Raw genomic sequence first — 26,106 nt, 5'->3', positions numbered from 1 at the left:
CCTGCTAACCTTTGTTCCTATAATACCACAGATTAGTCCAGACAAGTGGATTTTGCATCCCTAACAGCAAATGGAGGCAAAGAACAAAAGCTTTGAGGTACTGCTACATATCTGAGTGTGCCACCTGCAGTCCCTCAATATTGATCTGTACCCAAGCCAGATATTAGTCCCTAAACATCCTTACAGAGTAGACAGGCAACCTGGGGTTGGAACCCCCTATACTTCCAGAAACTCACAAAAAAAAAAAAAAAAAGAAACAGAATACATATACAAACTATCATGTTTTCCTTGAAAAATGGATTCACCAAGTAAGGAAATTCAGTCTTTCAGTAGTGACAGGGTGGGTCTCTGGACTGATCTGTATTATTACAGAAATAAAAATTAGTAATTTTCCTTTCCTGTTCATACCCAGATCAGTCCAGACAAGTGGAATGTACCTAACGACCCCTAAACTGGGCGGGAACCCGAAAGACCCACATGAAGAACACTCTCAAAGGACGCATTCTCCTGTGCTCGCACTTCCAAACAGGTAGTATCTGAAGTGTGAAGCAAAGACCACAATACAGCCCTACAAATCTCCTGGGGAGACTATAACTGACACTCTACCCAGGAGGCTGCCTGCGCTCTTGTAGAATGCGCTTTCAGCCCCACCGGAACTGCGCAACCATTACAAATATAAGCCACGGAAATGGCCTCCTTCAGCCAATGCGGCCTTCAAGGCTTTGTATCGCCTTCTTTATACCACCAAAAGCACAAAAAAGATGATCTTAATTCCAAAAGCTATTGGTGACCTCCAGATACCACAGCAATGTCCGTCACACATCCAAAAGGTGCAGCTCCCTATCCTGAGGGGAATCCCTCGACCACTCAGGAAATGCTGGAAGCTCCACTGTCTGTTTAACATAAAAAGGAGACCACTTTCAGTTAAGAAAAAAAAAAAAAAGACTGAACCGTATGTAACATGAAACAGACATTAGAAATCCGCAAAAAATAAGATCCCTGCAAGACAGAGCTTGTAATTCCGAAATCCTTCTTGCCGAACATACTGCCACTAGAAACACTGCCTTCAAAGTCAGGTCCTTCACAGTTGCTCTCCTCAAAAGGCAGCACCACAAAGTACACGCAGCACTAAATTGAGGTTCTAATCCTGACATAACTTTCGAACCAGAGAGCGCAGATGCTTCACTCCCTTCAGGAAACGCACCACAACCGGATGAGGCCAAAGACCTGCCCCGCAACTTGCCCCTCAGGGAACCCAAAACAGAGACCTACCCATGCAGTAAACTATAGGCCAGGCCTTGTGATAACCCCTGTTGCAAAAATACTAAGACATGTGGAATGTCCACCAACAGCAGATCTAATCCCTGTTGCATACACCACGACTAAAAAAAACCCTCCAAACCTTGACATACACCAGGGATGTAGAGGGTTTCCGAGCCCGGAGCAGCGTGGAAATAATCCGTTCCAAATATCCTCTCAGGCACAACCGTTGCCTCTCAAAAGCAAAGCTGCGAGACAGAAGTGATCCTTTCGATCTGAAAATATGGGACCCTGACGAAGCAACCCTGGAAGGTGCGCGAACCTGAGGGGTCCATATACCGCGAGATTAACTAGATCCACGAACATATGCCGTGGCCACTCAGGCGCCACCAGCACCACCGATCCTGGATGCGCCTCTATGCGCCACAGAACTTTACAGACGAGGGGCCAAGGTGGATACAGAGCAACCAGCCCTACTGCTCAGACTTCTCTCCTGCAACTGAAAAACCTCATTGTTTTTGAGTTGGCCTGCGTTGCTATGACATCCGATTGAGGAACTCCCCATCTGGCACAGAATCGATCCCAGGCCTCTAGGGACAACTTCCATTCCCCCGGATTCAGTTGCTGCCCACTGAGGAAATCCACTTGCACATTGTCTACTCCCGCAACGGGAGAAGCTGCTATTCTCTCAATATGGAGTTCCGCCCAAGTAAACAACTGACGAGCCTCCACAGCCACTGCGTGACTTTGTTCCTCCTTGATGACAGACGTATGCCACTGTCGTCGCATTGTCTGAGAACATATAATTAAGGGCAGGAAGGCTTCTAGAGCCCGAACCAACTACTCATCTCTTAACACAGGGACTCGAGACCATCGTCCAGCTGCCACCCTTACCCCCACCCCTGCCATGGTAAATGAGACTACACAAACTTTAGTATGGTAATAACAATAGGCCGCAGTTTATTAAACTTAACCCGAGCCAAATTCTTAACATTAATTCAACATACCCCCCTCCTCCACCTCATCCCCTCCTCGCTTACACCGCAGCCCGGTGATAAGCAAACCTTTTGCCCCCCTTTTCCCCACTCACCCCGCCGCGTCACAGCGAGGGTAAGCTTGCGGCCTGAGCAGCGGCCCCCCTCTTGCTCTTTAGGCCTTCCCGTGTAGCGGCCCCAAGCTACACGGGCATTCCTCCCCCCCTTCCGCACAGTCCATCACAATTTTACAATATACAAACATATGGCTCGGGTTTTCCGCCGCCACTGCGACATGCATAAGGTTCAACAACAAGAAACAAAGCAAGCAGGGAGGGTGGGCGGGTAGCAAAAACCTCTGCTCGATACGCTGCCTGGTTCCCAACTGCCTAGGTCCTCGCTCCTTTCTCCCACCAGCACTGCTGTCCACCAATGGCGAGGCAGCATTCGAAATATCTGCCTCCCATTGGTGCCTATCTACTCTCCTCCCCTAAGCCCCTCCTCTCTCCCCCCTGCCTTACCCTTGCCTCCTCCCGATGCTCGAGCCTGCGTTAATGGCGGCGACCCCGGACCAGCCCGGATCGCCTTCCCAAACGGTTGATAGACCAAGATGTCTCTACTGCTGACCAAAGACCTTGAGCTGACCAACCTTGGCATACTGTCCCCCAACCCTTGAGACTGGTGTCTGGTCTCCACCACACAGTCTGGGGGCTCCAGATCCATTTCCTTCTATAAGTTGTGACGCGACAGCCACCATGAAAGAATGGATCTGGACTCTTCTGGAAGAGGCAAACAAAAAAAGGGATAACACCGAATATCCTTTAAAATATTTATTAAGAATTTGCCCGACTCAAGGCCTGAGTTTCACACTTTTATAATAGGGCTGCTACAGGGGCTTAATATTTATTTACTGGTTTTCTATACCGATGTTCAAAATTAAATATCACATTAGTGTACAAATTAATTATAAATGCCCTGTTAAAAGCATTTAAAAAAAACATTCAATTAAAGGAAATACTGCTTAATTATAAATGCCATAAAAGCATTTAAAAACAGCAATAAAAGTACATTTGTTAATAAAAGATCAACACTTCTTAAATATTAAAAATCTAAAAAACTAAAATTAGCTGTAAAACTAAAATTTAAAAATAAATTTAAAAGACTATGCTTAAGGAAAGGCTTGTTGAAATAGCCTCGTTTTTAATCCTTTTTTTAAAGCTTTCATGTTTGGCTCAAGTCGCAGATCTTGTGGAAGTGAATTCCACAATAGCAGTCCAGGTCTCACGAACTGTATTTTAAGTGCGCCAATTTAGGTACTGGTACAGATAAGGATCCATTGTTTTCTGACCTGGTGGATCTCTGATGCGTGGAAATGTAGTGAAGCAGTGAGCCATTCCATTTTGTTATTGTACAGCGTTTTGTGAATCATGGATAATGCTTTATATTGGATGTGGTAGTAATGGGTAACCAGTGTAGGTCTTTCAGGATCAGTGTGATGTGTTCTGTTCTTCTGGTGTTGGTTAGAATTCTGGCCGCTGAGTTCTGGAGGAGTTGAAGTGGTCTAGTTGAGGAAGAAGGTAATCCCAGTAGCAGAGCATTGCAATAGTCTATCTTTGAAAAGATAAGGGCTTGTAAACTGTCCTAAAATCTTGCTTATATAGAAGTGGCTTTAATCTTTTTAAAACATTTAATTTGAAGTATCCATCTTCTTATCCCTAGTTCCATTACTATTGTTTTATTGTAACTTTTTACCTTTTTTCCTCTATGTTATGTTAAAGTTATAACCCCCTGTTCCTTCTAAACCGACCTGATAAGATCTGTATCATGAATGTCTGTATAAAAAAAGCACTAAATAAATAAATCTTTAATAGTGTTTATCCAACATTTTAGGCTTATTTTGCAATCTAGTATCATTCCTAGGTCTTTGATTTCAAAAGTTACTGGATATCTTTTTGCATTTTTTACTTCCCCTTCTATCTTTTCATTTAATTTATTACAAATTATCAGAAATTGTTTTTTTTGGGTTGAGAGATAAAGGAAAATTAGTTCTTACCTGTTAATTTTCGTTCCTGTAGTACCAAGGATCATTCCAGACCGTGGGTTGAGCCTCCTGTCCAGCAGATGGAGACAGACCAAAACTGAAAGTATATCCTATATCAAGACAGAGCCTACCCTGCAGCCCTTCAGTATAACTATTGTCAAAGCAGAAAAAAAAAGCAACCATAACAAGATCAAGCAAGAAATTATAAAACTCAATTGAGCAACTCTAACATTTGAAGGAACTCTGTAGAGAGAAACGCTCTTGCATATACTTGGTTCCCAACAACCAAAGCTTCCGGTGTAAACGTCCGGTGTGCTGTAGAGAAATAAAGTACCGACTTCTGAAAATCTGCAATAAAACAGCTTCGGAGTGGACGATATGAAAGTAGTAGGGAAGGGCATCTGGACTGATCCGTGGTACTACAGGAACGAAAATTAACAAGTAAGAACTAATTTTCCTTTCCCTGTACGTACCCAGATCAGTCCAGACCGTGGGATGTACCAAAGCTCCCGTAAACCGGGTGGGAGCTAGACAGTCCCGCTCGAAGCACTTGCCTACCAAAAGAACCAAAGACTGGTGCTTGCACATCCAGGTGGTAGCGTCGAGCAAAAGTATGCAGGGACGTCCAAGTAGCGGCCCTGCAAATTTCTTGCGGAGAAACAGATTGATTCTCTCCCCGGGAAGTAGCTTGAGAATGCAGCGAATGGACTTTTAGGCTCTCAGGAACCGTCCAACCTTGACAAAGATAGGCCGAGGAGATTGCCTCTTTTAACCACCGAGCAATGGTAGCCTTAGAGGCCGGTTTACCCCAACTGGGACCACTCCAGAGGACAAAGATGATCCGATACCCGAAAGTCGTTGGTAACCTGGAGGTACCGAAGTAGAACGCGTTTAACATCAAGTCTGCGAAGGTCGCCCCCCGTGGTCCCCACAACTTCTTCTGGAGAGAACACAGGGAGCTCCACCGACTGGTTGACATGGAAGACGGAAACGACCTTCGGCAAGAAAGAAGGCACCGTTTTGAGAGAGACTCCGGAATCGGAAAACTGCAGAAAGTGTTCAACAGGACAACGCTTGGATCTCAGAAACTCGAGCGGAACAGATGGACACGAGAAAGACCGCCTTGAGAGTGAGATCTTTCACTGTAGCCCGACGGAGGGGCTCGAACCGAGCAGTACAGAGAGCCCGAAGGATGAGATTAAGACTCCACGATGGGCAAGTGGAGCGAATGGGTGGCCTCAGGTGCTTGATGCCTTTCAAAAACCGAATCACGTCCGGATGAGCCACTACGGGATGACCGACTATCGAAAGGACTCCCTTGGAAAGACCCTTCTGGAGGAAAGAAAGTACCACCAAAATCGGAGCGGAGCGTGCTGAAACACCTGATTCTGCACAGATGATCTCAAAAACTTTCCACACGCGTACATAAGTCAGCGAAGTGGACTGCTTGTGAGCCTACATAAGAGTGGAGATAACTTCCTCCTTATAGACCTTACGCCTCAGACGTTGCCGTTCAAAAGCCAGGCCGCTAGACAAAAGCGATCGGCCTGGTCGAAAAATACGGGCCCCTGCCGAAGCAGGTGAGGAAGATGGCCGAGCCAAAGAGGCCTGTCCGTTGCCAGTTTGACGAGGTCTGTGAACCACGGTCTGAGAGGCCATTCGGGTGCTACCAGAACTACTGGCCCCTGGTGGAGTTCTATTCTTCGGAGAATTTTTCCCGACCAGAGGCCACAGAGGGAACACGTAGAGGACGACGTCTGCGGGCCTGGGGAGAGCTAGAGCATCCACGCCCACCGAACAGTGTTCCCTCCAGCGGCTGAAGAACCTGTTGGCCTTGGCATTGCGCAAAGTCGCCATGAGATTCAGGTGAGGGGGGACTGCTTACAAACTGAGAACACCCTCCCGCTGTCAGTTTGTAAGCAGTTTCGCTGATATCTAAAGTTTTAAACTAAAGCCTGGATAAAGAATAGGATTTAAGTACTGAAGATTATATCTTCCAAGAAGTCATAAGTGTGGTTACACCGCACCGATGTTATAAGAAATTCAATAAGTTGGTTTGTTCACTGAACAAAAGAACAACATGGATGACTACATATCACCAGATGTTTGATATTTTTAACTAGACTAAGGTGGGATAAAGTATATCTGTATTTTATTAAGAAGCCCCTGAAGCATCCCTATTATAAAAGGGTGAAACTCAGGGCTTGAGTCAGGCAAATTCTTAATAAATATTTTAAAGGACATTCGATGTTATCCCTTCTTTTGTTTCCACAACGGCTTCGATAAACAACTGTCTTCCTTATTGTTTTCTGGAAAAGGCAAAGGCAGATGATACGCCTCAAACACTGGATTCCACCTGGACAAGAGAGCCCTCTGTAATGGTCGCATGTGCGCAAAGGTCCTCGGTACTAAATCCAATATGGAGACCATGGAGGTCTGGACCAGCAAATAATCCCAGACCATTCGCACTGGCAGGAACAGTAGACAACACCTGCCCCTGCAGCTTCGTAACCCTGTCCGAGGTGAGAAACACCCTGCCCTGAGTATTGAACAGGGCTCCCAGATACTCCAGGGACTGGGTCGGAACTAGATGACTGACACATTAATGACCCAACCCAGCAACCTCAAGGTGTCCACTCACTGCAGGGACTGCACGCACTTGTCCGTCTTCACCCGAATAAACCAAATCGTCCAGATACAGGTGAACCAAAATTCCTTCTCATCACAACGCTCCCACTACCACCGCCACCACCTTTGTGAAGGTGCAAGGTGCTGTGGCGAGGCTGAAGGGGAGAGCCTGGAACTGGAAATGCTGCCCCAGGACCATGAAGCAAAGAAACGTTTGATGATCCCTCTGAATGGGAATATGGAGGTAAGATTCCATCAGATCCAGGAACTCGCATCTGCATACTGCCACAATCACCATGGACAACGTCTCCATCCAAAAACACAGCACCCGCAAGTCAAGAATGGGCTGCAACGAAACCTCCTTCTTGGGAACCATGAAGTAAATGGAGTACCTTCCTTGGCCCCGCTCTTCCAGCGGTACTGGAATTATTGCGTCTAAGTCTAGAAACCTCTGAAGAGTCCCCTGCACTGCTTCTCACTTGGCTTGGGACACAACCTGGGATGCTAGAAAGGCCTCCCTTACAGGACGAGAAAATTCTAATGTGTAGCCGACTCTCACGACCTCCAAGACCCAATGGTCCGAGGTAATTTTGACCCACTCCTAAAAGCTGGACAACCTGCCTCCTACAGCTTCATTGCACAGATTTAACATCCCTGGTTCCCTGACCAGAAGCATTGCTGGAGGACCAATGGGAACCCTGAAAGGACTGCTGTTTACCCAAAGACTGCTTAGTCCCGGACTCAGAAGAACCCTTGCCTGAGTGAAACCTCCGCACATCCCGAAAACAGGCTCAAGAGGGAAACACCTTATTGCTCTTTTTATCCTCAGACAAATTATTTCCTTTGGATTCGCTCAATGACTTCATCAGCTTATCCAAATCTTCACCAAACAGCAGTTTCCCTTTAAAAGGGAAATTACACAGCTGAGACTTGGACCACGTATCCGCTGACCAATTGAGCAACCACATAAGCCTGCGTGTCGCCACCATGCTCCTAGCAGACTGTCTACCCCTGAGCCTTTTCCCCCCTGCTTCCTTCCTTGCCAGGAAGGCCCTATGCAACAGGAGAACAAATTCTGGGGAAAACCCCTCTGGGTCCTCAGCCCCCTGAGGGAGAAATTCAGCATCAGAACCTCCTTCTCCCTCCTAATCCTCTTCCACACCTTGTCATCCCACAGGGGAAAGAGGCAACGGGGAATCTCTAAGCTCTCTGAGCCCTGCAGAACCTTGGGCACGATCCCCTGAGGGTGCAGCTGCCACACAGGAACCCCCTGGGCCCGGAGCTGCTGCCCCCAACGACCTGGAGGCCCTCCTCTCCAATGTTGCTCCTGTGAAGGTCCCTTCTTCCCCTGATGCACAACTGATGCAGAGGGAACGTGAGTTTAGCCGAGCTGACCAGAGCCTGCAGGCCCTGCAAGCCACCATGCGCGTTTTCAGCGACTTCCCTGACGCAGCAACACATGCGCCGAGAGCACCCAAAGTAGCAACAGGTAAGCCACGCGGTTGTGTCAGCTAAGCGGCACGTGGCAAAACTGCCTCACCAGCAAAGTTTCCCCACCGGGGAAAGAAGGCCCGCTCATTCCTCTTCCTCTAGTCGACCACGGCAGCTTCTGCTGCCAAACACCTCGATCGCCAAGCCACTGCAGCACTGAATCTCCTACTATTAAATTTTTATTTTTTTTTAAACTTAATTTAAAACTCAAAACAAATTAAAAAAAAAAAAGAATACTTTCCTGAACAGAAGTCTCAGGATCACAGGAGGAAACAATGAAGGCTGAGAGGGTGCCAGTCCCCTGGCTATTAAAGCCTCAGGAAGCAGTGGGCAATCACAGCCAGAGGTCACCAACCCCCGGACACCCGGCACAACCCAAGGGATGGTCCACAAAAAGTACCTAGCACCTCAGGGAGCCCACATTCCACTTTCAGAAATCTTTCTTAATCTCTCTTTTCTCTTGACAGACTGCAGGTTTGCACCTCTTCCGTCTGCTGGAGACAAAGAAATACTGAGGGACTGCAGGTGGCACACTCAGATATGTAGCAGTCCCGCAAAGTTTTTGTTCTCTGTCTCCATCTGCTGGTCGGTATGCAAAACCCACTTGTCTAGACCGATCTGGGTATGAACAGGAATCCAGGTTACAACTACCTGGCAAGTACCCAAACATTAAATAGTACCCATGCTACTAATGCCAGAAATAGCAGTGGCTATTCCCTAAGTCAGCTTGGTTGTTAACAGTTAATGGACTTCTCTTTTCGGAACTTATCCAAACCTTTTGTAAACCCAGCTACATTAACTGCACTAATCACATCATCTGGAACAAATTCCAGAGCTTAATAAGAAAATTGGTTCTTACCTGCTAATTTTCGTTCCTGTAGTACCACAGATCAGTCCAGACTCCTGGGTTTTGCCTCCCTACCAGCAGATGAAGACAGAAGTTTGACCGACTCTGCCCTATATCCTGAGGTGTCACTTACAGTCCGTCAGTATTTATATGTATCAAAGCAGAACTACACCAAATTGAATAGCCCCATAACTGCAGGGAAGAAACCGGTAGACAACCCGCTCACAGATCAAGACAAACAGGACCCATGAGCATAGAACAAAGATCTATAATTCTGCAGAAATTCGTTCTTTTAATTAGATGAGCGGACTCGCCAAACAACAAGTACTGTAATGAAAACAGGCGGGACTCTGGACTGATCCGTGGTACTACAGGAACGAAAGTTAGCAGGTAAGAACCAATTTTCTTTTCCCTGTACGTACCCGGATCAGTCCAGACTCCTTGGGATGTACCAGAGCTCTCCTAGTTAGGGTGGGACCCTGAGAGTCCCACTCGAATCACAGCTTCACCAAAATCCCCAGAGTCTGGGGCTTTGACATCCAACCGGTAATGCTTCGCAAAGGTGTGCAATGACTTCCATGTAGCCGCTTTACAAATCTCCTACAGCGACACTTGACATTCAGCCCATGAAGTTGCATGCGAATGGGTAGAATGCGCTTGCAGTCCAACCGGGAGTGTACGGCCCTGAAGCAATAGCCTCCTTTAACTTGCGGGCCACTGTAGCTCTGGACGCTTTGTGCCCCCGGTTGCATCCACTGCACAACACAAAGATATAATCGGACATCCAGAATTAGTAGCCTCCAAATAGCACAAAAGAATGCGACGCACATCCAGTTTCTTCAGATCCTTTGACTTGGGATTGGAACGATGTAAGACCGGAAAAGACGGGAGCTCCACCATCTGATTCAAATGAAGAGAGGATACCACTTTCAGGAGAAAAGATGGAAGTCCGTAATGAAACTCCCATTTCTGAAATTCTTAAGGATACCCTGCAAGATAAGGCTTGAAGCTCAGACCCTCGACGAGCTGAGGAAATAGCCACCAGAAAAACAGTCTTTAATGTAAGATCTTTCAGCGTAGCCCTTTTCATTGGCTCAAAGGGCGCTCCACACACAGCCTTGAGTACCATGTTCAAACTCCACGACAGGCAAAGAGGCTGAACTGGTAAATGCTTAGCACCTTGGAGAAAACGAGTGATATCCGGATGTGCAGCCAACTGTGCTCCACCAACCTTACCCGCGGAAACAGAGAGCCACCACCTGCACCCGTAACGAACTGCATGAAAGGCCCTTCACAAGCCCTGCCTGCAAGGAGGACAAAATAGGACAAAATATGAGGAACAGAGGCTGCCACAGGAGCCACCCCTTGATCCAGACACCATGATTCAAAAATCCCCCAAACCCTGACATAGGCCAGGGAAGTAGAGGGCTTCCTAGACTGCAAGAGGGTAGCCACCACCGCGTCTGAGTAACTTTTACTCTTTAAAAAACTCTGCCTTTCAAAAGCCATGCTGCTAGACAAAAGCGATCTGCCTCTTCTAAACAAACGGGTCCCTGCCGAAGAAGGTTCGAGAGGTCTCTGTCTGAGAGGTCCATCCACCACTAGGTTGACCAGGTCCACAAACCACGGACGTCGTGGCCACTCCAAAGCCACCAGTATCACCTCCGATGAATGGGATTCTAAGCGCTGCAGCACTTTGCCTATTAGAGGCCATGGCGGGAACACGTAGAGGAGCACGTTTTGCGGCCAAGCTAAAGTCAGGGTGTCTACTCCCTCCGCTCCTGTCTCGTGGCGACAACTGAAGAAACTGGGAGCCTTGGCATTGCGAAACGTCGCCATGAGGTCCATCCTGGGTCTGGACCACTTTTCGCAGATCAGATTGAACGCTTCTGGAGAGAGTTCTCACTCCCCGGGATCAAGTCTGTTGCGACTGAGGAAGTCGGCCTGAACATTGTCGACTCCTGCGATGTGAGAGGCCGCCAGGCTGACTAAATGTTGTTCCGCCCAGAGTATCAACTGTTGTGCTTCGCTCGCTACCGGACGACTCTTGATTCCTCCTTGCCGATTGATGTAGGCTACTGTGATCGCATTGTCTGACAAAATCCTGACCGACCTCTCTTGCAGCCTCGACTGTAGGGCTTGCAGAGCCCAATCGGACCACTCTGGTCTCCAAACGATTGATCGACCACTGGCCTTGTACAGATTTGTCCTGACACACTGCTCCCCAATCGGAGAGGTTGGCGTCCGTAGTGACCACCGTCCGCTCTGGGACTTCCAAGGACACTCCGCGGTTCAAATGGTCCGAATTGAGCCACCAGCTGCGACTAGACGAAGCTGAATCTGTAAGAGGCAGCAGGAGATGAAACTGTTCTGATACTGGACTCCAATGGGAAAGCAACGCTGACTGCAGAGGCTTCATATAAACAAAGGCCCAGGGAACCAACTCGAGGGTGGACGCAATGGATCCAAGGACTTGCAAGTAATCCTGGACCTTGAGGGGATGCTTGTCCAATATGTTCCAAACCTGCTCCTGCAGCTTGGTAATGCATTCCTCTGTCAGAAAAAGTCGGCCGAGCTGTGTATCAAACCGGACCCCCAGAAATTCCAAGGACTGAGAAGGAATCAAGTGACTCTTGGCAAAGTTTATCACCCATCCGAGCGGCTCCAATAGCTGAACCACCCAACTGATCGCCACGTGGCATAGTACTTCAGACTTCGCTCGAATTAGCCCATCGTCCAGATATGGATGAACAAAAACCTTCCTTCCTCAGCTGAGCCGCCACAACGACCATTATCTTGGTAAAGGTCCTGGGCGCCGTGACGAGGCCGAACAGCAGGGCATGAAACTGGAAAGGACACCCCAGGACGGCAAACCTCAAATTTCTGGTGGTTTGATCGGATGCCGATGTGCAGGTATGCTTCCATGAGATCCAGAGATGCCAAGAACTCCCCATTTCGCACTGATGCGATAACTGACCTCAAAGTTTCCATGCAAAACAGGGAATCCGGAGGCACTTGTTTACCCTTTAAGTTGAGAATGGGCGAAAGGTGCCCTCTTTCTTGGGCACCATGAAGTAATGGAGTAGGCCCCTTCGCTGCTCCACTAGAGGAACCGGCACAATTGCCCCAAGGTCAAGGAGACGCTGTAATGTGTCCTTTGCCGCCCAGTGCTTTTTGGCGTACAAGCACGGGGAAATGAGGAGTCGTCGTCCATTACCTGCTATTAAGTTCACTTAGAGAATAGCCACTGCCATTAGCAATGGTAACATGGAGTAGACTTAGTTTTTGGGTACTTGGCAGGTTCTTATGGCCTGGATTGACCACTTTTGGAAACAGGATGCTGAGCTTGATGGACCCTTGGTCTGACCCAGTATGGTATTTTCTTATGTTCTTAATAGATCTGGAAGGCGCCGTGCAAAATCTAATGCGTAGCCTTGCCTTATCACAGTGAGGACCCACTGATCGGAGGTTAGAGTGGCCCATTCCTCGTAAAATTGAGACAATCTGCCTCCCACCACTGGAACAAAGGAATGGACCGGCCTCACATCATTGGGAGGACTTGAGTCCAGAAGACTGCTGATTCCCTTGTCTGTCGAAGCGCCAACCTCGAAAGGACTGGGACTAGGACTGCTGCTTCCCAGACGGCTGTCGAAAGGAAGATCCAGAAGACCGGGACTACCGGAATCTCCGATTTCCCCGGAAGCGAGAGTGAGCTGAAACTGCACCTCTCGATTTTGGCCGATCATCAGGCAACCGATATACCTTGTTCTCGCCCAAGGGTTGGATCATGTCCTCCAGCTCTTTCCCAAAAAGCAGTTTTCCTTTGAAAGGCAACGAACCCAATTAAACTGCTGAAGCCATAGACCTGGCCGAAGTCCGCAAAAGGTCATAAAGAGCATCTGCACTGTAAGCGATCACCGCTTCGAAGAGTCCCACTTGCACCGCTTCCTCATCTGTCAGGGCAGTTATTTTGCAGGAGCTGAACCCAGCGCAGGCCTGCTCTCAAGGAAAAACTACTGCACATTGCAGCTCAGACACCCAGCGCGGACACCTCAAACATCTTTTTGAGCTGCACCTCCAATTTTCTGTCCTGGAAATCCTTGAGAGCCATTGTTCCTGTAACGGGGATCATGGTCTTCTTTGTTGCAGTGGAAATGGCTGCATCTACCTTGGGAACTCTGAGCAGGTCCAATGCATCCTCTGGTAAGGGATACAACTTGTCCATAGCCTTGCTGACCTTCAAACCCACGTCAGGCGTATCCCATTCTTGGAACAAGTCCGTAACAGAGAGATGAAAAGGGAAAGACTTAGTCGGACCACGCAGGCTCAACATGACCGGATCCACCGAACCCATGCGAGAATCCTCCAGAGGTATTTCAATACCCAGCTCTTCCAGAACGGCTGGAATTAAGGGAGCAAGCTCATCCCTGTGAAAAAGGCGGACCACCTAGGGTCATCCCCGTCCACATTCTGTGGACCTCCAGGATCAGTAGAGACATCATGGTCGTTGGCCGGATGTTTCTCTTGAGAAGCCCCGCTAGGATCTGGAGCATCTTGGTCCGAATCCTGTGATGAAGAAGTATCGTAAAGTCCCTTTACGCCGGCACCCTTCTACCCACGCAGACCCGAGCCCTGCAGGCCTCGACCCTGCCCTACCTCCACAGTAGGAACAGGGCCTCAGGACCTCCAGACCCGACCGGCGGACAACCCGCGGACCACAGCCCGGCCCTACCTCCACAGCAGGACGCAGACCTCCGCCTCCAGGACCCACCTCCACGGTGAGCCCTAGCTGTCCCGACAGCCGCAGCCCGACGCCATAAAGCCGAGCCCTCCTGCACTGACCTCACCTAGACCCCACCCACAGATGCTTCCTAGGCGGCGACGTGGGACCTAATTGGACGATTCAAAAGTGCAGAAAGTGTGCCTCTGGCGCCGCACGCCGAAGGAGCATGACAAAGGGGCCTGCCCCTTGTCGTGTCCCTTAGCCTGTCCCCTCTACCATCAACCGGACTAAGGATCACAAACCTGAAATTTCATTAACTCAAAATCACTAACCCTCATATACCCAACCTAACTACCTCCACGACCAACGAATGACAACATTAAAACCAACCTTAAGCTCCAAACATTTACAGTAAAATATCTTGCATACACCCTTGCGCAGAACCGCACATATACCAAGATCAACGGAACTAGCAACCCCAAACTGGACTCAGAACCCCACACATCCAATAGTCCAAGATGCACAACACGCTCGCCAACAAACTGTAAGGCATCGAAACCCAATAAAGATTCTCCTAAACAAGTCCTTAAAAAACCTCATCTACCTATCCTTAAATCCTCAAACGCACAAGCCCTCACGAAGAAATTCATACTAATCTCAGACATCCTCCAAGACCAAAACCCAGACTTCCATTGCAGTGACAAACTTGGTTCAAAAACACGGATCACGTAATAACAAACCAAATAACCAATAGCTCTTATGATTTATTCTCAATACCAGGAATACCCGAAGAGAAGGTGGATTATTACTAATCAAAAAACATTTCAACATGAAACTAATCCCGCAATCACTCCCTCAGCAATTTGAATTAGCCCTCTTCGATTCAGACAACCTCCAGATCTGCCTAGTCTACTGCCCTCCCAAACTTCTTGACAAAAGACATATCTCCACTTATCTAATTTTTCATAACAAACATTAACTACAAAAAACCTACAATCATCCTCGGAGATTATAACCTCCACACCGATATCACCCCACTATCTCAACCCTGCCAAACCTTGATGGATGTCCTGTCCACCCTCAAATTTACTCAACACGTGAACACCAAAGCAGGTCACACCCTAGACCTCATCTTCACAAATGACAATTTCTTCTTAAACACAACTGTATCCCACTCGCAAGTCCCATGGTCAGACCACTTTCTACTACAATGTAAGACCCACACCAATGCAAACAACAAAAATGAAACCAACAAAGCATACTCATTCAAGTACAGACCACCATTTGCACCCGATCTACTCCAACATGAGCTTGAAAAACAATTGTCGAACACAGATCTCTCAAACAATGCCATCCACTCATGGCATCAAATTACAACAGAAACTGCCAATGCCATAAATCCTGAAAGAACAAAATTGATCAAATCAAAAAGAAAACACACCAACCCTTGGTTCAACTCAACTAAAGGACACCAAATCCACCTTAAGACGAAAAGAAAAAGGCTGGCGAAAAAACAAATGCCCACTAACTTTAGAAAGATATCGCACCTACCTTGCGTTCTACAAAAACATGATAAACAAGACAGAGAATACTACAGCAAAAAAAATCCTAAACTCCTCAAATAATCCAAAATCTCTTTTCAACATAGTAAACAACCTAATCGCAGAGAACACCACCACCCTTCCAAATAAAAACCTAAGCCAAGAACTCGCATTCTTCTTTAAAAACAAAACCAGCAAAATAATGGAAAAAGTAAACACCCCAAGCAACAATACACAACTAAACCTCAAAGATATCACGCCATGGGCCACCTTCGAAACTATATCAACTACTGAAACGGAGAAACTAATCAAATCACTAAACCCAGGCCGTCATGATCATGACACCATACCAACACGATCACTAAAAGAAATATCCCAAACCATCATGCCAATCAAACAAATCACTAGAAGTGGAACTACCAGACAAAACTAAAAATCGCCATCAAAACCCATCATAAAAAAAAAAAAGAACCTCTATCCTAACGAGCTAAATAACTACCGCCCAATATCAAACCTATCATTCCTTGAGAAGTTAACAGAAAAAAGGCTGCACTTAAACTCAACGATCATCTTGACACAAACATCCTATACCCCACCCAACACGGATTCAGAAAAAATTACAGCACCGAAACCTTACTCAATCTATCAAACACCATCTTAAGGGGCTTTGACAATGGTCAACGATACATCCTCATCCTACTTGATTTATCTGCCGCCTTCGACACGGTTGAACACAAAAGCCTAATCTCCAGATTATCTGAAATCAGCCTAACCGGGAAAACTCTAGATTGTATGCTCTGTTTTGGAGGAAGGAAGTGAACCAAAGTACACATCAACAACCACACCTCCGAATCCATCCCACTAGAAACCGGAGTACCTCAAGGATCTGCACTATCGGCAATCCTATTCAACATATACCTTCTACCACTATGTCAACTTCTTTCAAATCTCAACATCACTTACTTCTTGTACGCAGACGACATACAGCTGATCGTTCCAGTAACAAACACCATAGAGAACACATTGAAACTCGCAGCCAGCTCATCAATGAAATAAAAAACCTTCTAAATCAAATGAAATTATGCCTTAATACAGACAAAACTGAATGTATGCTAACTGAAAGAAACAACTCTGGAGACCACCAGAATCATGCCATACTCAGCCAACAACCTCAAACTAAAAGAAAATGTAAAAGATCTTGGAATTTGGATAGACCCAGAACTCAACCTTAAAAAACACATTGCAATGAAAATAAAAGAAGGCTTCCACAAACTATCAATTCTCAAACACCTCAAACCACTACTAAACCAACCAGAATTCAGAACCATTCTGCAATCCCTGATATTTTCAAGCATTGACTATTGCAACTCGCTCATGATAGGACTTCCCAAAGCAACCCTATGTCCCCTACAAGTACTAAACACGCCACTGCCTGAATCCTCACCGGTCATAAAAAAACATACCACATCTCCCTTGTCTTAAAAGAACTACACTGGCTCCCCGTAGAAAAGAGAACTGAATTCAAAATACTATCAATCATTCACAACAATGACTATGACTACCTTAGCACACTAATACAAAAACTCCACACCCAACGTAATACCAGATCAAACGAAGCACGTCTTGAAATCCCACCAGTCTCAACTGCCAAACTTATCACTGTAAGAAAAAGAGCATTCTCAATAGCTGGACCACATCTTTGGAACACTGACAGACTACAAAGCAACACAAAAATCTACTCAAAACATGGCTTTTCAAACAAGCCTACAAGGATGGGATAGGATAAACCAATCAAGATGACAATTCCTCCGTAATGACAATAAGCCCTGCTAGACAACTAGCCACCTAAACTCTCACTACACCCCAACCCTACCATATGAACATCCAACCCTCATTGTAACCAGTAACCCACCACAATTATATAACCCTCAACGTATTCCTAAATCTATCCGGGAAAACCTACTTGGTAACTCTCGCTTATAACTATACTTCCCATAAAACACTGCCAAACTTATCACCCAACCTTTAATGTTACTCAATGTTAATGATTATTATTTATATATTATTTATCAACCTCAATGCTACTCAATGCTCTCCTGTTAACAATGTTATCTAGCAACCTCCATTGTTACTTAATGTTAATTAGTTCTGATGTTTTTAATGTAAATTGTTATAATTGTAAACCGGAGTGAAAGCTGACACCAAACTTCAGTATAAAAAAATATTCAAATAAAAAAATAAATAAAAATCTTGTGCACAAGCCTGTAGCCCTCTTTTGGTTTTTGGATCCAGCGCTGTTTTTGCTGTCCAGACTTTCTTGCTCCTATGGCCATCCAGGGCATTGGGCTCCTAGACCACACACCCCCCGGATCACTTGCGAGTTGCCCTTCTGGCCTTAAAGGCTTTATGTAATAAAAGCACAAAATCAGATGAAAAGGAATCTGAAGAGTCTGTCCCCCTCGGGGTTCTCCTCTGCCAGGCGACTTTATGGGATTACAACTTCCCCGGGGGACTGCAGGAAAAGAGGAGGAGGGGGAACTCCCTCCCCCCTCAGCAACCGGTTCCAGCAGGCGAAACATGGCCAAAATGGCCTTCGTTCCCGTGCTCAGCTGGAACGGGTCCGCCTGCAGCTGCCACGAACGCTCCAACCCTGTAGAGCCCCCTCGGGGCCATGGAGCTGCTCTCCCTACTGATCCTGATGTGCCTTCCCCACTGGGGAGGCAGGCCGCACATACCCCATCGCGGGAGAGCCGAGTACGCGTGTTCCTGCATGAACGACAGGCCACGCCACGAGGCATTGCCGCGAAAGCCTTCAATATTTTTAATTTTTTTTTCTTCTTTCGGGCAGCAGCGGCGAGAAGATGGCGGCAGCAGCTAAAAACGGCTGTTGCAGCAGGAAACCAACACAGTAAAAGCCGCAGTAACTACTGACCTGCTCCTGAGAAACCAACAGGTCCTGACTGGGTGAGTGAGCCGGGCTCCCCGGTATCACCGACGAAGGACCAAACTGTGAAACAGGGTTCTCAGCCCTGAACAGCAAAGCCTCAATACCAAGGAGGATGGCCCTCTCAGGACCTGCCAACTACCTGGGAGGCTAAAGCAAAAGCACTCGCTGACTTACTCGGTTTTTGGGGTTTTTTTGTTTTTTAAAGAAACAGGAACTTTAAATTCTAATACCACCAAACTAAAAACTCCCTATTCACTTTTTTTTTTTTACACTAGCTACAGACTATAGGATTTTGCACCTCCACCATCTGCTGGAGACAGAGAAATACTGACGGACTGTAGGTGGCACCTCAGGATATAGGGCAGAGTCAGTCAAGCTTCTGTCTCCATCTGCTGGTGGGGAGGCAAAACCCAGGAGTCTGGACTGATCTGGGTATGTACAGGGAATGTGCATTGAGTGAAAAAGAATCTCTCTCTACTTGCTAACTTCATGGAGTGTCCCCTAGCCCTTTTGTTATCCGAAAGAGTAAAATAACAGATTCATCTTTTCCCAATCTAGCCCTCTCATGATTTTATAGACCTCTTATATCCTCTCTCAGCTTGGAGAAGAGATGGCTGAACAGTCCTAACCTCTTTAGCCTTTCCTCATAGGGTACCATTCCATCCCCCTTCTCTGCATCTTCTCCAGTGCAACTATATCTTTGAGATGCAGAGAGCAAAATTGTACACAGTACTCAAGGTGCGATCTCACCACGGAGCAATAGAGAGGCATTATGACATTTTCCAATTTATTTACCATGTCTTCCTAATTCCTAACGTTGTTTGCTTTTTTGACTGCTGCAGAATACTGATAACATTGGCAAAGCTTTGTGTGCGTCTCAGTACTGGAATAGCAAGGGGTGCTGCAGGGCAGGCGCATGGGCAAAACAGTGAGTGTCTCAGTACTGGAAAGCGGGAGAGGGGGGTGTTGTAAGGCAGGAGTGAGGTGCATTGGTAGAGGTGTGGTTGTGTCTCAGTATTTGGCCAGCAGGGAGATGCTCTTGGGGTATTGCAGGGCAGAAGTGAAGTGCATCCGCAGAGCAAACGTGAGGTGCATTGATAGAGCTCTATGGTGGGATCTTAGCAGTGGTATAGCTCATGAGCTGTTGCAGGTCTGGAGTGAGTTGCATTGATAGTGCTGTATCCAAGTCTCAGTATTGGAAGAGCGGGGAAGTGCTGCAGGACAGGAGTGACATACATTGCAGGAGTGAGGTGCACTTGCAGAGCTGTGGAGAGGGAGTGTCTCAGTACAGGTTCTTAAATCTCTTGATCTAGAAGATCGGAATCCACAGAGCATATAAAAACAGTTGGCCATTTGTAAACATTCTGTATCCACATATGCCTAGGGTAACTAAACAAGAAATGCAAAACAATTCAGAATCCCCACCAACAGGATAGAATGTGGCAAAAAAATGTGTGTGAGTGTGTGTGCCACAGAAACTAGCCTCTGCCCTACATCAGAGCTCTGAAATTTGGGTAAACCAAAAGCACTGCTAAAACAATCCCATCTATAAAGGGGGAGCATTTCCTGCTCGGTGTCCTGGAGCAAGGGGAAAGGAGCATGTTCAGACATCTTCCTTGAAAAGTGTGAATGGTGCTCCCTTGTCAGGTATTTGTGCAGGTGAGGGGCCCATATGCTCCCTGCCAGATGTATGTTTATTTTTATATACAGATATTCCTAAAAAAAAAAAATCATATTGGTTTATAGAAATGTAAAATTCATAAACCCAAAAAAATCTTTAGTGTCAAAGACACATAACTTAATAAAATACAGTAATAAAACAGGGAAATAAAACATTAATATAAAATACATCAATTAATAAAATAAAAAGAAATGGCCTAAAAACCTTTTGAGACCTAAAATATCATTTGCTCACTGATGTCCCAAAAAAGGGTAGAAACAGAGGAGGGACACTTCCCTCCCAGAGCCCTTCCCTCAGCCAGTCTCTTCATGATAGTGACTCTGAGGGTATCTCCCCAATAAGCACAACTTCTGGCCTGACTATCAGTGCAGGCTGAGCCCAGTCTGTCAGCCCTGGCCCTGTGCCAGAGAGCTCCAGCATCACAAGACCATGCCAAGAAACAGCCTGTGTCAGGACTGAAACGGAGGACACTAAAAGTTTTGGAGTAAGCGGAGTTCAGTATGAAAGCTTATTTCCTGGGGAGGGCACTAGGCTAAGAAAACCCATGGGGGGAGGGGAGACAGGGAGGAAGCGCCAATGGGACAGTGCTGTAACACTTTCCTTACTGGTACCGCCTCCTGTCGTCACATCCTGTGTGTGTGTGTACCTGTGCCGACTCCACCATCTTCTGTTCAAATTCAGCTCGAACCAGGTTATATTTCTGCACTGCGGCCCCTAGCACATCCCCGGCTTTCTTGGCCTTCAGCTCTGCCTACGAGAGAAAAGCATCTTAGGGCAGGTGAGACGCCTAATGCCCAGTGGGGACCTGGCCTCACCTGCCCTAACCAGCAACCCAAGGAGCGGATGACTGTGCACCCAGTTGAATGGAGACAGTAGCGTGTTACCATGGTAGAAAATCTTGCTAGCCATGCTCCAACCCTTCACTGCACTGCTCACCTTCTCCAGCTCCTTCTGGCTGGCCCCTTCCTTCCTCAGGCGCTCATGCTCCATACACCTGCTGTAATGGTTCTCCTTGGCCTTGTGCAGGATCTGGGAGCTGCTGTGCAGAGTCTGCATCGACTCCAGGGTCCCCGAAACCTCCTCCTTGGACTGATCAGACCCCAAAGAGGGAGAGAGAGTGTCAGGCATCAAGCTGTACCACCAACATCCTAAGTTCACCAGAGCTGGGCACTTCCCGCCCCTTTCCAGAATCCCCACTCTTTTTATGGAAAGACACTAACTCCATGGTCCCCGCCCTCCTTAACATAATTTCACCTCCAGTCCCCATCCTATTTACAATTACTTCCATAGCTCCCACCCCTCCCTACAATATCCCTTGCCATCTTTGCCCTCATTAAGCTACCCCGCCCCGCCATTATCCCTGCACTCTTATAATTATCTCCCCCTACCCTTGCTTTCTTCATCTCTTTACAACAGCCCTTAAATGGCTCCTATCAACTCTCACCTCTATCATATCCCTTGCTCTGTGGTCCTCACCCACCTCTACTGCCAACCCCACCACTCATGTTTCCCCACCTTCCTCACTGTAACCCCTCCTCCAGCAATACCTTCTTGTGAACTTTAATTTGCTCTTCCCCGTATCGATTAATCTCCTTGATCAAGTCCTGAAGTTTCTTCACTAGTTCCATGTGACAAAGGGAAAGCTTGTCAGAGGAAACCCGGAAAACATCCCACAGGGGAGCAAAGGTGCTAGAAAAATCATCCAACAATCACCGACAGGCAGCGCGGAAGTTCCTTTCCCAAACGTTCCTCAAATATCCAGAAACAACCACCCTCACACCCAAACTGTATTTTTGTACGTGCGATTGTTTCTGTGACAAATCTCTCTTCACCCTACCTGTTTATATGATGTGTGCCTCCAAGTATGTGGGAATACATGATAGGGGGCTGTGTGCATTACATTCTCTACTTACCCCAGCTGGCTGCCATTACTGGCCATTTTGGATAGTTTAGCCATGGATTTGGAGTATGTCTCCTCAATAGCGGCCCTTTAATGAAAGGAACAGGCAAAGAAGCAAAGACTGAGTCTGCATTAGTAAACAAAAAAGCAGAAACCAACCCCTCCCCAAGTACAATAGAGAGCAGTGTGTGGAGTCTGAGTAAGGGAACAGCAGGCAATGCTATTTTATTTGTAACCAACCGGGCTGCTGCAGAACAGGAGTAAGGTATACTGGCAGAGCTGTTGGGGGTGAGTCTCAGTACTGGAATAGCAGGGGATTCTGCAGGGCAGGATTAAGGTATGTTGTAGAGTTAGGAATGACCATGCTTCAGCAAACATGCGAGAAATTTTCAAAAGCCATTTATCTAAGTGAGCAGCTAACTGCCCATGGAAATGGCTTAGGCATTCCCATGCCATGAAAAGGTTTTATTAATAAAAAAAAAAAAAAAACCACCCGACTCCGGCTGAGTTTCGCCTAATCGGCTGCATCAGGGGCTGTAATGGAAATCAATGTATTATCTATTGAATTAGTCTTTCAACAAATTTGGGTTTTTAATTTAATATTGAATAATTTAGAACCTCATTGTGAAATTGAGTTATTTAATTGGTAAATTTTAATATTTAATTTTTAAGTTTCAATTACAATATAATTGTCTCAATATTATTTCAGACATTTTTGCATCTGGTAAATTTCACAGGAAATTGGTTCTGTTTATATATTTAGGTGTCTTTCAGCCAACTTTGACGAATTATTGATATACATAAGAACATCTGTGTAGCTTTAAATACAAAAAGGAAATTGAAGTAATATTTCTAAATTTGATCTTTTGTATAAGTCAAAGATTTTATTTAAGAAATTAATTTTACTCAAGTTTTTGTGCGTTTCGATGACTAGAGTATTCTTTATCTATGTTTAAACATATATATTAATGTCATGATTTGTAAATAAATAATTAAAATAAAGTGTATGTACTTACAAGTAGTGCCAAATATTTGAATATATGGACACGTTAGGTCCTATAAATATGGTTCTTTTATCTAAATTGGTAATAAAAAGATGTTGATAGTTAACTGTTTAAATAAAAAAAGTCCTTATTTATGCTCACATGCAACTATTAACTACCATACATCTTAATTGACTTTACGATTACCCAAATTGTACAAAGAATTCAATTGTGCAAATTACGGCATTAGCATTGTATATGTGTGAATTCCAATCTCTACTATGGGTAGCAAAATGTTCTCATTTATGAATTTAATTTATTTTTTACATAGAGGTAGTATTCATTACTGCACTAATTCGAAAAAACAGAAGGACCAGTCTATATTAAAACGCCATTTCCTTCATTTCTGCTAAAATTAAAATTATATATCTATACCAGGGAAGATTACTTAACTATACTGAAACATTATTGCGCTATGTCAAATCTTTTAAAGCGATGCCTTTTAAAGATATTTGGACATTCTATCCTACGGTTTTATATCAGATACTAGCAGAAACAAATGCAACATTTCTTAATATGGATTTTTTTAAGTAGATTTACTATTTTGCATCACTGGCATCTTTAGAAATGAGTATCACCATAATACTCAGCATTGTAGGAAATTATTTTTTGTTTTTTTAAAAAAAAAAAAAACACACCCCACATAGTGGTCTTATGATTAAGAAGGCATGACTGTAGATGCCTGATTGATTGTGATCAAACTTCTGCTTGCTGCCAATCTATTTAGTTTAGCTTTACATGCAGTAGAAAGATAAATAGAAACACTTATTTATCCCATATAACTCTTGAAAGGCATTATATAAGTATGTACTCTGAATGTCACCCAGAGGAATCAAGATATCGCAATATGCAAAAAAAATAGTTAAGCGATTTATCATAAATACAGACTTGTTTTGAAAAAAAAACTTAGGTCAATTACTAATAATTCCAACAATTCTGTTTTTCCAAATTGAATCCTATACTGAAACAATGCTGAATATTACACAGATAGCAATGTTCATACCTCTAAGATGTTTTTGAGATATTGGTTTATATATACCAAATAAGTTTTTACAGAAGATTACATCTATTGACAATTATTAGTTCCTTATACGGGGAATTGAATAAAGTAGATTTTTTTATTCCTAACTTAAGGGTTACCTCTTGCTTATTAAACAAATTAAATTCATAAATGAGAAAGTTTTGCTATCCATAGTAGAGATTATAATTCACACATATACAATGCTAATGCCGTAATTTGCACAATTGAATTCTTTGTACAATTTGGGTAACCATAAAGTCAATTAAGATGTATGGTAGTTAATAGTTGCTTGTGAGCATAAATAAGGACTTTTTTATTTAAACGGTTAATCAACATCTTTTTATTACCAATTTAGATAAAAGAACCATATTTATAGGACCTAACGTGTCCATATATTCAAATATTTGGCACTATTTGTAATTACATACTCTTTTTTGATTTATTTACAAATCATGGCATTAATATATTTGGGTTTTTAATTTAATACTGAATAATTTAGAATCTCATTGTGAAATTGAGTTATTTAATCGGTAAATATTAATATTTAAGTTAATTACAATATAATTGTCTCATAATATATTATTTCAGACATTTTTGCATCTGGTAAATTTCACAGGAAATAAATTGGTTCTGTTTATATATTTAGGTGTCTTTCAGCCAACTTTGGACCTCCAGCTTGCGGTCCTGAACATCTTTCAGCGCTGCCGCTCCCACAACTGGAATGGTAGTCTTTTGTGACCACTGCGTCCACCTTGGGGAGCAGAAAAAGCTCCAAGGTATAAAGCTTTAGGAAAGCGACTGGATCGCCTACCCTGCTGCTTTTAAGGTATAAAGCTTTGCCATCTCCCTGCCTATGCACAAACTGGAACGGCCCATTCCTGATCCACCAACTTAATGGACATGATATTGAAATCCGGCAGGGAGGTTCCGCATGCCCTCCAGTACCAGATCAGACCCATCCTTACGAGACTCATCCTATGGGGGCTGGAGACCCAGCTCCTCCAGTACCTAGGGGATGAGGGGTGGCAAGTTCCTCTCTGCGGAATAAACGGAGGATTTAGGGGTTGTCTCCCTCTGCCACTGGGACCAGATACGAATCATCCCCTTGGACAGTGTCTGTAACCACTGGGTCTCTCGATAGCGCCAACCCCAGGCCTCATCCAGCGGAGTTGGACAGGCCAAACGCAAAACTCTGGCACCTGAAGAATCCCAACATGTCCCAGGCACGACTGGCCCTGTGGCTGGCTCCAGGGACAAAAAGGGGGGGGGGGGGTGTCCTGACCCACCTGCTGACAAGCAAGCCCTTCCTGCTGTGCCAAAAATGCCTTTTGCAGCAGCAGGATAAATTCAGGAGAGAAGGGCTGAGTGGCTGCAGGACAAACCTGCGGCTGCGACAATTCCCCCCCCCCCCCCCCCAACAAGACCCGAGTGAACTGGGGAAAGCGTAGGAGGGGAACCCCCCCCTTCAGGCCCTGATAGTGCGGGATTGAAAGCAGGGGATCCCAAAATGGCCGCCGTTCCCGCAGTTAAAGGAAGGGATGGCTGCACGTGGCTCAAGGCGCTCACTTGCTCTGAAGGAACAGCCGCATTAGCACCGGCTTCCCTCCATTTTGAGGGCAGTGGGAGATTGGAGGGAAACCCCCTCCCCGAGATACAGGCTGCGGCGATTCAGCAACCTGGAAGCCACACCACATGCGCGGCATGCCGACCCTCGCACCTTCGGACCGCGGGTGGGCAGGGTAAAAAAAAGAAACAGAACCGAAAAAAAAAATTCGAAGGGGAAGCAATGCATGTGGAGGGAAAGAGCTGCCCTTACCGCGGCCTCCTGCTTGCTTTACTTTCCTCTTTTTTTTTTTTTAAACTTTAGTCAGACTCATAGCTGAAGAGAGCTGTTCAGCTGAATTCAGCAAATTAAGAAAAGGAGAGGAAAATGGCAAAGTGTGAACAGCTAACAGAGCCCAAGGAAAAGTCACCAGAGTGAGGGGAGGAATATGGACCACCAGATGTGC

General features: G+C 45.6%; 1 protein-coding gene across 7 annotated transcripts in view; it reads right to left on the bottom strand.

Annotated features, from left to right (window-relative positions):
* Positions 1 to 26,106, bottom strand: part of FCHO1 (FCH domain only 1) — a 160,094-nt gene that overhangs the window by 100,173 nt on the left and 33,815 nt on the right. For 5 of the 7 annotated variants that reach the window (XM_029613705.1, XM_029613710.1, XM_029613707.1 and 2 more), the window contains 4 exons: positions 22,047 to 22,121; positions 21,681 to 21,822; positions 21,070 to 21,222; positions 20,780 to 20,884 (listed from right to left, as the gene is read on the bottom strand). In XM_029613705.1, the coding sequence (XP_029469565.1) occupies positions 20,780 to 20,884; positions 21,070 to 21,222; positions 21,681 to 21,822; positions 22,047 to 22,121 (475 nt within the window). The remainder of the gene's footprint in view (positions 1 to 20,779; positions 20,885 to 21,069; positions 21,223 to 21,680; positions 21,823 to 22,046; positions 22,122 to 26,106) is intronic. The other 2 variants (XM_029613708.1, XM_029613711.1) reach the window with 2 other exon arrangements.

The sequence above is a fragment of the Rhinatrema bivittatum genome, chromosome 8, assembly GCF_901001135.1.
Source record: "Rhinatrema bivittatum chromosome 8, aRhiBiv1.1, whole genome shotgun sequence".
NCBI classification, from domain to species: domain Eukaryota; kingdom Metazoa; phylum Chordata; class Amphibia; order Gymnophiona; family Rhinatrematidae; genus Rhinatrema; species Rhinatrema bivittatum.
Note: the sequence above shows the minus strand (reverse complement) of the source record. Positions and strands in the feature narration are given on the sequence as shown.